This window comes from Malurus melanocephalus, unplaced genomic scaffold (assembly GCF_030028575.1).
Source record: "Malurus melanocephalus ecotype Western Australia unplaced genomic scaffold, MMel_1.1 scaffold_1122, whole genome shotgun sequence".
Classification (NCBI taxonomy): domain Eukaryota; kingdom Metazoa; phylum Chordata; class Aves; order Passeriformes; family Maluridae; genus Malurus; species Malurus melanocephalus.
Window position 1 is genome coordinate 1,689 of NW_026624354.1, and position 12,887 is coordinate 14,575.

The 12,887-nt window shown below is 61.3% G+C and overlaps 1 protein-coding gene across 1 annotated transcript; it reads right to left on the reverse strand.

Moving 5' to 3' along the window:
- Positions 1 to 8,823: 8,823 nt before the first annotated feature.
- On the reverse strand, positions 8,824 to 12,698 carry IL12RB1 (interleukin 12 receptor subunit beta 1). Its single transcript, XM_057387065.1, has 12 exons — positions 12,547 to 12,698; positions 12,026 to 12,068; positions 11,753 to 11,863; positions 11,587 to 11,669; positions 11,117 to 11,342; positions 10,854 to 11,024; positions 10,374 to 10,475; positions 10,144 to 10,284; positions 9,924 to 10,067; positions 9,692 to 9,788; positions 9,526 to 9,607; positions 8,824 to 9,425 (listed from the first exon to the last, which is right to left on the reverse strand). The coding sequence occupies exons 1-12, from the start codon at positions 12,670 to 12,672 to the stop codon at positions 9,009 to 9,011; spliced, it is 1,743 nt and encodes a 580-aa protein (XP_057243048.1). The 5' UTR covers positions 12,673 to 12,698; the 3' UTR covers positions 8,824 to 9,008.
- Positions 12,699 to 12,887: the final 189 nt, after the last annotated feature.

The window sequence follows — 12,887 nt, forward strand, 5'->3', positions numbered from 1 at the left end:
TCCAGGCAGTGGAAGGACGGACACATTCTCCTCCATCCCCAAAGCCTGGCAGGGACCCAGCAGGTCCAGCTGGGAGTTGGGACTCTCCTGCCCTGGCTCAGCCAGTCCCAAGCAGGGTTGGGGTCAGCCCCACGCTGTGCTGGCTGGGATCTGCTGTTGGGTGGGGAGAGCAGGGAAGCTCCTTCACCTGCTTCCTCCGGCTGGAATTTGATTTTTCACAGCATTTTTTGTACTCCACATCTCCACTGGGCACAGCAAATCTTGCTGTGTGCAAGGCAGGGCTTCAATCAGAGCTTTAGTTTCATCTTCCATGGACTGTGCTGCTTTAAAATACCACCACTGGAATGTGATTTTTTTTTTTTTAATCCCCCCCTTTATTTATTTTTTTTGTTTGCTGAACTGCTCAGCACCACAGCTGCATCCAGAGCACGTGCTCCTGCCCTGGGCCATGGGAGAGAACTTGTCCCTGTGTTTGCCTGCGAGAACCTGGTGCTCCTGCAACCTTTACTCGAATCTGTTTTTTATTTGGCATCCCCGGCGCTCTGATTAATTTGTCCTGGGGGAGGATTAACCGGCCTCGCAGGGAATTTGTTTGCATCCCCGTTTGGGGAGGGGGGATCGTGTCTGGATCTGCCGCTGGTGCTGCTTGGCCTCTCCTCTCGGGGCTTTTTTGGTGACATCAAAGGGGACACGAAGCACAGCGCTGATGCCTCCGAGGGGCAGCCCTGTGACCACAAGGCAGAATGGCACAAGGGAGCCATTCTGTGCCGGCAAACAGGGATGGCCGGGGGCTGCTGGTCAGCCCCGGATCATCTGCCCCGARTGCACAAGGGGGTGTTTATTCCGCGGGCCGCAGGGGGAGGCGAGCGCCCAGCACCCCGTGCCCATCTTTCTGGGAACCCGCGTCACACGGTGACAGGGACAGGGACAGGCCATGCCGGCCCGGGGAACCCAACGCCGCTGGGCAGCGCTCCCGGTGCCCGTGTGGCAGCGATCTCTCCGGCAGAGATTCTCCTGAAAGCTTCCAGGTTTTTCTCGTACAGTCGGGCAGCAGCGCGGCGAGGTGGGGGGCACGGCCAGYCTGGGGCTCCTGCCAGGAAAGGGCTGCACTCCTGAATCGTGGAGGGGCTAAAAATACCCCGTCTGGGCGTTTGGAGCCCGGGGCAGGGCGCAGACCCTTGCAGGCAGCGCTTTCACAACTGCTGGCAGCGCTGCCGCTGCTCCCTCCAACCTTCTGTTGTTTATCTGCCCCGGCTCCAAAGTCCTGCTTGAACAGSCCGGGCTGTTCCAGGTTTATTGGCACGGGGCTTTGGGGCTCCCTGGGGTCTGCTGAGCCCGAACGGCCCCGRTGCCGCCGCAGCCCCGAGCCCCGACCCCGGGCGGGAGGCGCGTGATGCAATTACAGTGCCGGGATTATTTATAGCCCTTGGCCCCGTGCGCTGGAAAATGCTGCCCAGACCATCCGTCAGGACCTGCTCCTTGCGAGGGGCACCGAAAGCCACCCCCACCCTGCTCTCTCCTGTCGCTTTTGCCTTTCAGTCCCAAAATTGTCGGACCCCCTGCCCCAGGGGTGCTGGGAACCCCTTCCCCACGAAACTCATGATCTGCAGAGTGCTGGGATCCCCCTTTTGTAGCTCATGGATCTGCAGGGTGTTGGGATCCCCCCTTTTGTAGCTCATGGATCTGCAGGGTGCTGGGATCCCCCCTTTTGTAGCTCATGGATCTGCAGAGTGCTGGGATCCCCCCTTTTGTAGCTCATGGATCTGCAGAGTGCTGGGACTCTCCAGTCCTGCTGCCCCTTCCTGCAGCATTTTGGGGGTCTCCCCCTTCCCCTCAGCCCTCTCTGTCCCTGGAGGATGCTCTGGTCCCAYCACGGTGACCACAGGCTGCTGTCCTGTGGCCTGGGGGGTCAGCAGTGGGGCCAGCGGGGACGGTGACACGCGAAGCCCGTGGCCGCCCCGGCGCTGGCAGGGACAGAATGTGCCGGAGCTGGCGCAGCCCTGCGAGGGCCGGGATTAGCTGCGCCGCTGCTGCCTCCGGCCCGGGCGCCCGTCCAGCTCCCAAAACAAGCACCGCCTTCCCCCATCGCAGCTGGGCTGAGCCCCGCGGGGTGCAGCTCACCCCCGAACCTGCCGAGGGGCACCCACCGGGGGCTGCTCTGTTCGCGCAGGGGGCGGTCGGTGATGATCAGTCTGGATTTTGGCCCAAGGGGGATGCCCAGCTCTGTCCCTGCGCTGGGGTCGGGTGTCACRCATTGCCCAAATTCAGCATCTTTGCACCGCTGGAGAGTTGGGCTCCCCCTGGACTCCCCTGCTGGACTCAGCCGGTGCTGATGGGGGGCTCAGGGGCACGGGAACCTGTCCAGCCCCGGGTTTCGGGGTCCCCCAGCACCGTGGGGGCACTCACAGCCCGCAGCAGCACCAGGCCTTGCATTGGGTTTGCTCCAACCTCCGGCGCTGCGCAAAAACCGCAGCTGAGGACGGCACGGCTTGGCCCTGGCATCATCTGTGGGTCCGGGATTTTTGGGTCCCCTTCAGGCAGCAGAGCTGTGCCAGGGCTCCGGGAAGCAGCCGTGCACCCCGACATGCCGGGGCGGCATCGCGGCCGCCCTCCGCCCGCTGACTCAGCCGCCTGTTTGCCGGAGCTGCTGCCGCCCACGGAAACCGCAGGCAAAGTCCCCGCATCCCTGCGCCGGGGCTTTCCCCGCCGGCTCGACAGGAATCGCAGCTTTTCCCCGGCCTGGTGCGGGCAGCGAGGCCCTCCGGGTGCGGGGGAAAACTGCGGAGAAACCACAGGTTTTTGTATTCCAAAAGTGGTTTTTAAATGCCCAAACCAGGGGTCTGGAGCAGCCGTGTTGTACGTGCCGCACTGTCCCGTCCCCTGTGAGCATCGTGCCAGCGGGATGGTGGAATTGTGGCATCACCAGACAATCCACAAAGCCCGGTGCTGGCGGGTCCTACCGGCGCTGTCTTTGCCGCAGGCTGCCGGCAGCAAATCACCAGCTTTATTCACTTTRTCCAGCCCAACCTCTTATTTTTTTGGGTCTGACCCCTCGTTTGGGGTCCCTCGCTGCTGGCACTGCCCGGCCCCTTGCACAGTCGCTCCTCGCTGCCTCCCTTCCTCGGGCAATGGAAAATTTTGATGACTTTTTGACTTTTCTCCGGTTGTTTGGGAGCGGGGAAGGGGCCGGTGCCGCGCACAAACATGTCTATGTATAAACACCGGGGCCCGCGCCAGGGATGGAGCCGCCGGCACCCGACCCTCCCCACGGAGCCGGGTGTCCCCTCTCCGGGTGGCGTTCCATGCTCAGTGACCCGCAGCCGTCCCCGCGGGGACGCAAATATTTTGGTTTTGAAAAAAAAAAAAAAAAAAAAAAAACATTTAAATTAAAAAAAAAAAAAAGAAAAAAAAAAGGAAAAATAAATCCCCCGTCCCGTGTGATCCAGCGGCGGCACGTGATGTGTTGGCACACAAACAGGGACAAGGCACGGCTCCCACGCCACGCGTGAGGCCGGGCTGGCATCTGCAGGTGACACGGCCGTGCCCTGTGCCGGCGATGTGGCGTGATGGGACTTTGCTCCCAGMGCCGCTCCCCACCCCGGCTGGGTTTGCCGTCACTCCCAAATCGTGCAGAGGTTTCCGACCAGCCCCGGGTGGGTGCCCGGTCCCCGCCACGCCCGGGGGGATGTGGCACGGGTGACATCCCGCACAGTGACATCCCGCACGGTGACATCCCGCATTCCCCCCGGGTACAACCTTGTTCGTGCGGCATTTTGCCCCAGGGAGCAGCGAGTGGCAGCCACTGGGCTGCTCTGRGTGTCAGAGGGGACACAGCTGTCCCCAGCCCACAGGAGAGCAGTGCGGGGCTGTCACCCTGACTGCTGCAGGGCAGGAGTAATGGGGTAACCCCGTCAAACCCCACAGCTCTGATCCCTCCTCCCACGCCCCAACCTCAAAGCCTTCAGACACRGGGTTATTCTCCTTTTCCCTTCCCATATTGAAAGAAGCAGAGATTTTGAGCAGATTTCAAGAGATAAACTCAGTCCAAGCTCAGTCTTGGGTGGAGAAAGGTCCCAAGCAGCTCGGGGGGATGCTCACACATCGCCAGGAGCCGGCAGTGAACACCCTCCCCATTTCCCACCCTCATCAGCGCACTGAACGCGGTTATCTCTGAATGCAAGGGGTTTAAACGAGGAGCAGGGAGAGGGATTTTCCTGCCGAGCAGCTGTGTAAATGCCACCGCATCCCTGGCCCGCGATGGAGCAGCGATAGCCGGGGGGTCCCGGCTGGTTGGAGGTGGCTGCGCCGGGCGGTGCCGGTGGGGAGGGCGGCTGCAGCTCTGCCGGACGGTCCCGGGGGGGCTCCAGCCGGTTCCCTCCGCTTTCCCGGCGGTTTTGGAGAGAGAAAAAATGCGGGAGAGTCAATCTGCCTGCAAGGAGCTGGTAAACACCCCGGCAGCGGGGCTGGGAGAAGGGGGGGTTGCTCTTGGTCCCGTGTTTATCGCTGCAAAGCTGGGCTGGCCGCTCGCTCTGCGATGAGACAGATGGGGGAGGCTGCTGCGRAAAGGCGATTTTTTGGGGGCTCTCTGTTTATCGAGCTGTCCTTAGCTCAACTCTGGCCTCCTGCTTGAGCAAAATATGTTTGTGCTGCAAAACCTCTGGCCGGCTGCGCTGCCAAGGGGGCAGGGAACGCGTGTGCCGATAAGGGCGCAGCGTCCTCCCCTTCCTGATCACCCGATACCCAGGGAAGCGCACGGAGGCGGCCGCCCGCCTCCCGRCACCCTGAGTTTATGATTTCTTTTGCTAATATTATAAAGTTTCCGTAAAAAAAAAAAAAACCCAAACAACGAAACCAAGAAAAAAAAATCGCAAACATAATTCAATAGCTGCGGCTCTGCAGCTGCCAAAGCCTGGAAAGCTCCGGCCGTGCCAGCGGCTGAGCTGCCCCTGGGGCTGCCGGCCCTGAGAGCAGCCATCCGAAAAGATTCAAACTGCGGGGAAGAAAATGCTTCCTGCCATGGCCCGGCCTTTCCTGCCAGGGAGAAGATGATTTTTTCAACCACTGCTCCCGGCCGGCGTGCTGGGGCTCGCAGCATCCCGGAGGGATTTTGCAGCGATCTGAGCATCCAGTGCAACCCCGAGGGCAGCTCCGAGCCCCTCTGGGTGGGGGGAAAAATATGAAATATTCACTTTCGCTGCCGCTTCAAGTCATTTTCCGTGGCTGGGTTTGGAAACAGCCCTGGCCCGGGTGAGGCTGTTGCAGCTGACGTGAGCAGGAAAGAGCCGGGGCGGCCCCGGGGCCTGTTGGAGAAGTAGAACCGAGTTGTTGTTGTTGTTGTGACACCGAATGGTTGCAAAACGCCGCCGCCGAAATACCCGTGACTTTCCAAACAAGCTGAGCCCAGCTGTGGCCGGCGGCTCTCTGTCCACATGYGTCCGTCTGTCCAGCTGTGCAGCTCTTTCCCTGCCTGAACCAGCAACGCTTGGAGGTTTTTTGAGGGGGAAGAGAAGAAATTCAGGATCTTTTTTTAGGCAGGAAAAGCTCCAGTTCCCCAGCTGCAGAGGTTTCCTAGCACAGAGAACTGCGGGGTATTCTGCCCACGGGGGCTTTGCAGTGCTTGGGGGCGTGGATGAGATGAGATGAGCTGTCTGCAGCCCTTGAATTCTGCTTAAAATATGATAATAATAAAAAAAAATCCCAGGGATCAGTTTGTTTTCTTAAGGATTAAGTCACCTAATCTGCCTGGCAGCGGGTGGCATTGTAGAGGTGGTGGCAGCGATGGCTTTTTGCCCGGCAAATAATCCTGCTCCCGGCCACGGCTGCTGGTCAGGCTGGGCTCAGACTTCCTGCTGGCATCAGCTCTTCTCTGAATGGGGTTTAGGGAGAAGGAAATGGGGCTGGGTGCAGGGAAAGGGCTGGGAGAAGGATGTGTGGATGAGGGAAGGGGCTGGGAAAGGGATGGATGAACGAGGGAGGTGACTGCAGAGCTGTGACCTCTGAGCGTGTTAAAGCCAGGCTGTGGTTCCGCGGGGCTGTTTCCCCGAGGCTGGAAAACAGGTTAGACTTCTCAATCTGGGAGCAAACCACCTTAATCTGGTGTTAAAATATCGTTCTGGGCCCGCAGGGATGGACCTTTCCTTCCCCAGGGGCTCGGATCCTCCAAGAGCTGATGCTGATGGGGCCACAGCAAACCCCTCTGGTTATTTTATGTTTTATCTCTGGCGCCATCTGAGCTCTCCTCCCCCGAAATCAAGAGGAAACGGCTTCAAGTTGCACCAGAGGGGSTTTTAGGTTGGATATTGGGAAAAATTTCTTCATGGAAATGGTTGTCAACAAACCCTGTGGTGAYGCCTGTGGAGTCACCAGCCCYGGAGGGATCAAAAATCCATGYGGCTGTGGCACTTGGGGACATTGGTTAGCAGCGGGTTTGGCAGTGTTGGATTGGACTCGATGATCTCAGAGGGCTTTTCCAGCTTCAGCGATCATCCTGTGATTCTGTAAAATCAGGGAGCCAAGAGCCAAGCCCCGGGCTGGCACCACCTCCCTGCAGCTCCTTCTGGTGCCCCACCTGCTTCCTTGGGACACTGCGCTGAATTTTCCGCTTCACAGGAGCAAGAGGAGCCAGCTCAGTCTGCCTGCACATGTCCCCGGTGCCTTTTGCTTTTGGGGACACGGCTCTGGGACCCCGTGAGAATAGGGAGGATGAGGATTTTCCCTTTAGGGCGGTGGAACAACAAATGACAATAAATGACATTGTCACCACTGACGTGTGGGCAGCTCTGGCACTGCTGGGTATGAACAGGAGACCCCACGGGGTGACTTTGGGGTCGATGTTTTGGGGTCAGCACTGGGCTGACCTTCATTTGGGATGGATTTTGGCTGCTGATCCCAGAGCTGTCCCTGAAGGAGTCCCTGGTTGGGTGTAATGAGTCCCCTGCTGTGAGTAATGAGTTTTGCTCAGGCTGTGGGTGGCAGTGGCTCCTGCCAGGCATAACCAGTGCCCTGTGGCACGTCTGGGACGGAGGAGTAGGGAAGGTCACATTCTGGCCTGGCGGCTGGCCTTGGGTCACCAAGCTCAGCGTGGTGCCTGGGGACTCATTTGGAAACCAGTCCTGTGAAATTTAAACTAATTAGCAAGTCCCGAGCCGCTCGCTCGCACTAATTGGCAAGCTTGGCTTGATTAGTTTTCCCCGGCACGTCCGTGGGCTCTGTTTTCCTGGCTGAGCACTGGCCAGCTCGGGATGTGTGTGAGGAAAAGTCCTTCAGTGGGGACACTGAAGTATCAGAGGGGATGTGAGTGGCACGGAGGGTGGGATGGATCCCTGCAGAGCCACCCCATGGGGACAATGAGGGGGTCTCCCGTCCCCTCCTCGCCCAGGGTGTTTTTAACGCAGCGCGGGGCCGGGCTGTCCTGCTGTGAACTCGTTCCGTGAGCTGGAATGATTAACTGGCCCCGGCGCTGGCCCCGAGCCGGGCCCTGTGTTTACTGCTGCCACCCAACCGTGCTGAGCTGTGACCCTCAGCGCTTTCCCTCAGCGCTCTGACCCCAAAACCGGGCTGTAAACAGGGAAAAACAGGGAAAAAACACCGAAACCCCAGCGTGCCCCCGCGCCCGTCACCGGATACTTCCTCCACGTGTGCCTGTAGTGCTGTGACAGCGAGCCTGGCATGGCTCAAATCCCAACAAAATCCCCAAATCTGATCTCTGCGCTGGCTTTCTGCGCGGCAGAGTGCCACATCTCCATCCTCCAGCAGATCCGCAGGGATTTGGGGCTGGAGGAGCAAAGCTGGGGTCGTGCCTGTCCCGTCCTGCCTGTCCCACCCTYCTGTCACCGGCAGGACGGGAACGGGGGATTTGCTCCGCCGGGAGGTTGGGAATCGCCGTGGGGACGTGGGGYTGGTGCCACCTCGTGGCTCCGCCGGCAGCGCGGTACCGGACACCGGGGACACGGCAGTGGTGACACCGCGATGGGGATCCTGCCCGCGACACCCGSCGGCCACCTCATCCCTGGAGCGCTGGGAATGGCCAGAAACGCAAACCCGACCGTGCCTGGCCGAGCTGTGGGAGAAGGTGCCTCCCCGGGGCTCTGTCCTCGCAGTTTCCGCCCTGCTGCGAGTGCAATTTTGGTAAAATTCTTTGTAAAACACGAGTGGGGCCAAAAGCAGCGGAGAGGAGGATGAGTGTCAATGGCTGAGGCGCCGCGGCGCTGCCGTACCTGGATTTCCCCGCGTTGCTAACCCCACGTAGCTTTTAGGTTTTTAAGATTTTTTTGCCGTCTCAGCAAGTAAACACCGCCGCGCCAGGCAGAGGAAACCACAAATCGCTTTTCATCTCCCGTTCTGCCCCAGATAAGGCCCGAGGCGGCGGCGCGGCCCCACGGGAAGGGGCTGGGGGGGCCCCCATGGATCACCCCCGGCCCGGCTGCCTGGCTGCGTCCTCCTCAGCGCTGTGGATTGAACCTCGCTTCTAAATCCTGGCTGTAATCTGCCCGGGTCAGGCGAGGGAAAACCATCTCAGTCCTGCTGTTTTGTGCAATTCTTTTAAATTTTTTTTTATGCTTGTGTTTATTATTTTTCCTTTTCAATTTTTTAAAATTTTTTTTTGCACATTACTCGGTTTTTTTCAGGTAGCTAAAGTTTGGTGCCGGGGTTTTTTGCGTCCCCGTCCCACTGGATGCTGGTTCCAGAGGTGAAGCTCTGCCTCTCCTCCCAGCCCAGCCATGGAAACACCCTCGGTCCTGCTCAGACCCTGCAGCTGCCTTTACTCGTTTTTTATCCCCAGTGAAAAGCTGAAGCTGGGAATTGAGTGGCCAAAACTTGGCCCGGTGCGATGCTCCCTCCACGAGCATCGCTTTCCACGTCCTGGAAACCAGAAAAYCCCCTGGAGGTGCCGGTGTGACCCTGAGCTCCGGGGCCGGGCGCTCAGCATCCCGCACAGACACTCAGCATTCCAGGGGACACCCCTGTCCCCTCCTGCCGTCCGTCCCCCCGCTCCAGCCCGGTGACGGCTACGGAGCGGGATCCCATCCTTCCCCATCCCTGATGATGATGGGTTTGTCGGAGATGAGCAGAGCGATGGGGATCAGCGGTCGGTGCGGCCCTTGCCTCCCGTTCTCTTCCTCTTCCTCCTCCTTCTCCTCCTTCTCCTCCTCCTCCTCCTCCTCCCCGGGCACCGGAGATCCCGCCGGGCTCAGCATCTCCTGCCTGCGGTAGGCGAAGGGCAGCTCCTCCGCACAGCCCGGCGGGGACACCGCCACCTCCGCCGGTTTTTCCAGCGCTGGGCACGGCTGCGGCTCCTCGGGCTGTGCCACCGCGGTCCCTGTGCCCGTGTCAGCCTCCTCCTCGCTGGGATTGGGCTCCGGCAGCAGCAGCTCGGCTGGGTTGAACCTTTCCGAGGGCTCCAGGAGGCCCGGCCGGGGCTGGCCCTAAGGGTTGGGTGGGTTTGGGGTGGGATGTCCGGTGCCAGGGCTGTGTGTGGGCGGTTGGGGCTGCGGGATCTGCCCCCTCCTGCCCTTTACACCTCACCTGCCTCATCTCGCCGGCGGAGAACTGGATGGCTTTGGTGCCCACGGGCTTGGGAAGGGGTGGGAAGAGGAGGCGGCGAGCCCTGGGGAGGGAGTGGTTGGTGAGGGGGGGGAGGTGATGGCGGGGGTGGCCCGAGTGGCCTTGGGGACAGAGGATGCTGTGTCACCTCTTTTTGCTCAGGTGGTAGATGGCAGCCGCGGCGGGGAGCCCAAGAGAGATTCCCAGGTACTTCAGGTTGCCTCTCCACGCTGCTCCCTGGGGACCTGGGGATGGCCAGGGTGGCTGGGTGGTGGCATTCCTGTCCCCAACACCCCGTGGGGGACACAGGAGACGTTTTGGGGCGAGGGCGAGCARCCAGTGGAGAGAGCCCCCCATGAGRACGGGGTCTCAGCCTTTACCCAGCGCCTTGGTCTGGAAGCGCCACCARGCACTGCAGGTCCCCTCGCTGTCCTGTGTCACCTCCCACACGCCCACCCTGTAGGCTGTGCCGGGCTGGAGGTTTCGGAGGGTGAAATTTGATGCTGCGGCATCCACTTCGCTGTCTGGGCAAACAATAACYAGCGTGGGGCAGTCTGGCACCCTCCTCCTGCCCCACGGGGGTCGGGGAGTGCCACTCACAGGTCAGGTTGTCCCCCTCGGCCGCGTGGCAGACGAGGTACTTGGCCAGCGCTCCGGGRCAGGTGGCCCGTGGGGACGGGCTCCACTGGAGGGTGACGGCGGCGTCTGCGGCGCTGATGTTGAAGGGCACGGCCAGCGAGTCTGTGCGCAGAGAAACGGGMAATTCTCCCAGGAATTCCAGCCCCTCCCGCAGCGAAACCGCGAGCGACGCTCCGCGCTCCCGCACTCACCGTTGCCGGCGTAGTGGTGCCAYAGGGCGAAGGTGGCCCAGCCCCGCTCCGCGTCCCAGCCGTGCACGGCGAGGCGGTGACACCCCGGTGCTCCCAGTGTCCCTGGGGAGGAGCCGGAGACACTGGTTAGACCCTCTGATCCCGAGTGGAGGCACAGAGGAGTTTGGGGCGCTCCCTGAGGAGGAGCTGGGGACACTGGTCAGACCCTCTGACCCCGGGTGGGGGCACAGCGAGGGATTTGGGGCGCTCCCAATGCTCCTGGGGAGGAACTGGGGACACTGGTTAGACTCTGATTCTGGGTGGGGGCACAGAGGGGTTTGGGGTGCTCTTTCAGGAGGAACTGGGGACACTGGTCAGACCCTCTGACCCCGGGAGGGGCACAGTGAGGGGTTTGGGGCGCTCCTGGGGAGGAACTGGGGACACTGGTCAGACTCTCTGACCCCGAGCGGGGACACAGAGGGGTTTGGGGCTCTCCCTCGCCTCTCTCCACGCGGCTGCTGTTGGCACGGAAYTCCTGCTGGACGCAGACTCCCGTTTTTGGGGGGTCTGGCAGTGCCTGCTGCTCGAAGCAGAAGGCGTCGCCGGGGACCGGCGCTTCCCACCGCGCCCTCACGGTGCCGCCKGCCACGCTGATGTCCTTGAAGCCGAGATCTGGGGTGAAATGGGGGATATCTGGGGTAGCTGGAGAAAACAAAGCCCTGAGGGCTGCCAGGGGAGCTCGGCCCTTCTCTAGGGGCCGGTACCTGCGTGCTGTCCTGCCGGCACACGGAGCTGCCGCGCCGGCCCCGGCCCCGCGGCGTTGACCGCGGTCAGCAGGATTTTGTACTCKGCCCCGGAGAGGGTGAGGTTGTGCTCTGTGTCCTCCCAGCCCAGCACCGCGGCGTCCTCCTCGTCCGGCTCCGCGCAGCCGCACGCCGGCATGTGCACATCCAGCTTGTAGCKGACATCCCTTTGCTCCTTGAGGACYGGCTGGGGAGGGRAAGGGGGCGACTCSGGGGGTGAAGGGTTGGAGGAYACCCRGGAGGGTCCCCAGGGGTGCCACTGTGCCTGATGTGACCGTACCTGCCAGCTCAGCCGCAGCACCCGCTGCCCGTCTCTCCCCAGTTTGCCCAGTTGGTGGGTCAGCACCGGGCTCTGCCGGATTTCTGTGGGAGGAACAAGCCTGGCTGANGGAGGGTCCCCAGGGGTGCCACTGTGCCTGATGTGACCGTACCTGCCAGCTCAGCCGCAGCACCCGCTGCCCGTCTCTCCCCAGTTTGCCCAGTTGGTGGGTCAGCACCGGGCTCTGCCGGATTTCTGTGGGAGGAACAAGCCTGGCTGAACTCTGCACATTTTCGGGAGCTGTTGGGATCTCACCAGGCTCCTSTCYTCTYSCTCACCCTCGGGGACAGAGATGTTRCTGCTCCAGTCGCTCCAGTAGCTGCTCCAGGTGGGAGGTTTGTGCCGGAGCTGGACCACGAAGGTGCCGTTTAYCCCCAGGGCACAGGTCACTAGAGAGGGGTGGCAGGGTCAGGGGATGAGTGACCCCTCTTTTTCCCACCTTTTGGCCATCGTGGGGTGCTGGGGGTGCAGCACAGGGCAGAGCACCCCACCAGGGTGTGGAACACCCCTGGGAGATGCTTGTCCCCAACAGCCCCACAGGCTGAACCCACCTGAGTCAGCTTCACCTGTCACTGTCACAGTCTCACATGTCACCTGCAGAGAGAACCGRGGACAGAGACACCCACCCAGTGAACCCAGTGTGTTACTGGGACATCAGATCTGCCCTGTGATCCCCACACACCCCAGGGACTCGGAGAGCCAAATGGAACCCAGGGCACATGGTGGCCAGAGGTCCCCTCAATCCTGGGACCCTCCTGGCACCAACTGAGAGGGGTGGGGGTCTCCAGCTGCGGGAGCTCCTTTGGGGACAAGCGTTGGGATTTGATCCATTGTCGTCATTAGTATAATCCGGGGTTTTGCCTGTGTAATCCCCGAGAATCACGGCCTGATCCTGTTATGGGCAGCAGCAGGATCCCCCGGCCGGAGGACAGGGCAGAGCCGATAACGCAGCCAAACAGATGGGCCACAGCTGGACCGGGAGGGGACAGTGACATCACTGAGCCCTGCACTCCCGGGATGTGCTCCCGGCTGTCCTGTCAGCCCCTGGCATCTCCAGCAAACAGCATTTTACCTGTGTCCAGCCGCTGTGTCCCACCCTCCAGAAGCGAGCCTCCCTCTGTGGTGGCTGCTCCAGGCCGTGGCACTGCGGCCGTGGCACCCTGACCCTCAGCTGGCCACCAGCCTTGGAGAAKGGCATCCCAGAGGGGGGTGGATCCAGCTTGACTGGAAAAATGAGGTGGTTTTGGGTTTTCTGGCAGTTCTTGGTGCTGGTTCTGGCTGCCAGCCCGCTCCCAGGGGCACTCACCGGCCTGGCTGAGGTGAAGGGTGTGGTTGGGGGTCCGGAGGAGCTGCTGCCCCCAGCGTGCCTCCACCCAGGCCGTGGTGTTCTCCAGGATGTACAGCTCGCGGTAC